At 40.1% G+C, this 1,790-nt stretch overlaps 1 protein-coding gene across 1 annotated transcript; it reads right to left on the minus strand.

The window, feature by feature from the left end:
* Positions 1-294: 294 nt before the first annotated feature.
* Positions 295-774, minus strand: LOC134741769 (uncharacterized). Its single transcript, XM_063674663.1, has one exon. It carries the CDS (start codon positions 772-774, stop codon positions 295-297), a length of 480 nt encoding a protein of 159 aa, XP_063530733.1.
* Positions 775-1,790: the final 1,016 nt, after the last annotated feature.

Genomic DNA, 1,790 nt, shown 5'->3' on the forward strand with positions numbered 1-1,790 from the left:
CTTTCACTACTCTTTCAATCAATATCTTTGCATACAATTTGCCGACGATGCTGAGTAAGCTAATGCCTCTGTAGTTTTTGCAATCCAGTTGTGATCCCTTTCCTTTGTAAAGAGTTACAATGACGGCCTTGCACCAGTCTCTGGGCACTTGACCGGTTCTAAAGCACACATTGAAAAGGCGATGCAATGCAACTGACTTGCTACAGTGCCTTGTCCAGCTTTCAGCATCTCGACAGAAACTTTATCATATCCCGCAGCCTTTCCTGATTTCATTCCTTTCAACGCTTTCACAATCTAATCCATGATAATACTATCATCCTCCGACACGTTTTCAATGCTTTCATTCAACTTCGAAATTGACGTGTTTGCCTCCTCTTTATCGAACAAACTTTCAAAATACTCTTTCCATCTTTTTAAGATGCATTCTTCCTCATTCACTAATCTTCCATTCTTGTCTTTTATTGACTTTAGCTCAGAGTTCTGGGTGTTGCCCCTGGCTAAACGAACGGACTTCCAGAAAAACTTTATATTTGCCTGGAAGTCTCGAGAGAGCCTTTCTTCCATTTTATCTTTCTGTTCGTCTTTCTTTCTGTCTACTAATTCCTTTACTAACACTTTCATTCTTCTATAATCCTTTTTCGCTTCACCGACTTCGTCAAATGAAGCTGTGTGATTTCTTTGGTTAGCTCTTGTGGCTAACCAAACCAACCACAACTTTTTCTTCTCACACACTGCTTCTTGCACTTCTTTATCCCACCAAACATTCTTCTCCATTTTTCCTTTGTGCCTCTTACTTACTCCACATACTTCACTTGCCACACTTACTACTTTATTTTTAAAACTATTCCACAATTATTCAGTCTCACTAATCTCATTCATACCCTCGAATTCGGTTTTTAATCCACTCTTATACTCATCATTTACTCCTTCTTCTTGCAAATTCTCCACTTTTATTCTTTTTAAATCGGCAGTAACAGTATGGGGTCGTTGTCGCCATCCTTTAAACAAGCCACTTAATCGGCACATTACCAGGAAGTGGTCAGTATGGATACCCGACCCTCGATACACCCTGGAGTCGATAACATTCTTCCTAATTCTTTCATCCACTATCACAAAGTCAATCATACTTTTCCTAACATTCTCCGCCTCTCGAGTGTATAAATGTATCCATTTGTGGTCAAACATCGTGTTTGTCACACAAAGGTTCCACTCTTGGCAAATTTCTAACACGCTTCTCCCATTACCATTTACTCTCTCGTCACCGTACATTCCAAGAACCTTTTCAAATCCGTCCCTTTTTATTTCTACCCAGCCATTGAAGTCACCTAACAAAATTAATCTTTCATTACCCTTACATACTTTCAAAACCTCTCTTAGTTCATCCCAAAATATCTGCCTTTCATCCCGAACGCGCTGTGAGATACTCGCACCCCGGTCTACTGGAGCGTAAACGCCTACCAAAAATATGCGCATCATTCCCACTTTCAGTCTAATCCACATCAGTCTGGAACTCACACATTCAAATTCTCTCACACACTCAGCCATCCTTGCGGAAAGTACAACACCAACTCCATGACAGGCGCGATCCGAACTAGGTACCCCAGACCAATACGCCGCGTAGGTTCCATGCAACAGTGTTGGCCGAACGCTAATGCCATTAACCATTAAAAATTAACAATTTAAAAGGGTAATGGCCATTAACCATTAGCCATTGACGGAAAATGAATTAGTAATGGCCATTAACATCAATGGCCATTAATGTTAATTTATTTCAAAAAATTAACAATTAA

This window comes from Cydia strobilella, chromosome 5 (genome assembly GCF_947568885.1).
Source record: "Cydia strobilella chromosome 5, ilCydStro3.1, whole genome shotgun sequence".
NCBI classification, from domain to species: domain Eukaryota; kingdom Metazoa; phylum Arthropoda; class Insecta; order Lepidoptera; family Tortricidae; genus Cydia; species Cydia strobilella.

Bases quoted from the DNA above. Each gene is read 5' to 3' on its own strand.
- LOC134741769 (XM_063674663.1), bottom strand. From the start codon at position 774: ATGGAGAAGAATGTTTGGTGGGATAAAGAAGTGCAAGAAGCAGTGTGT.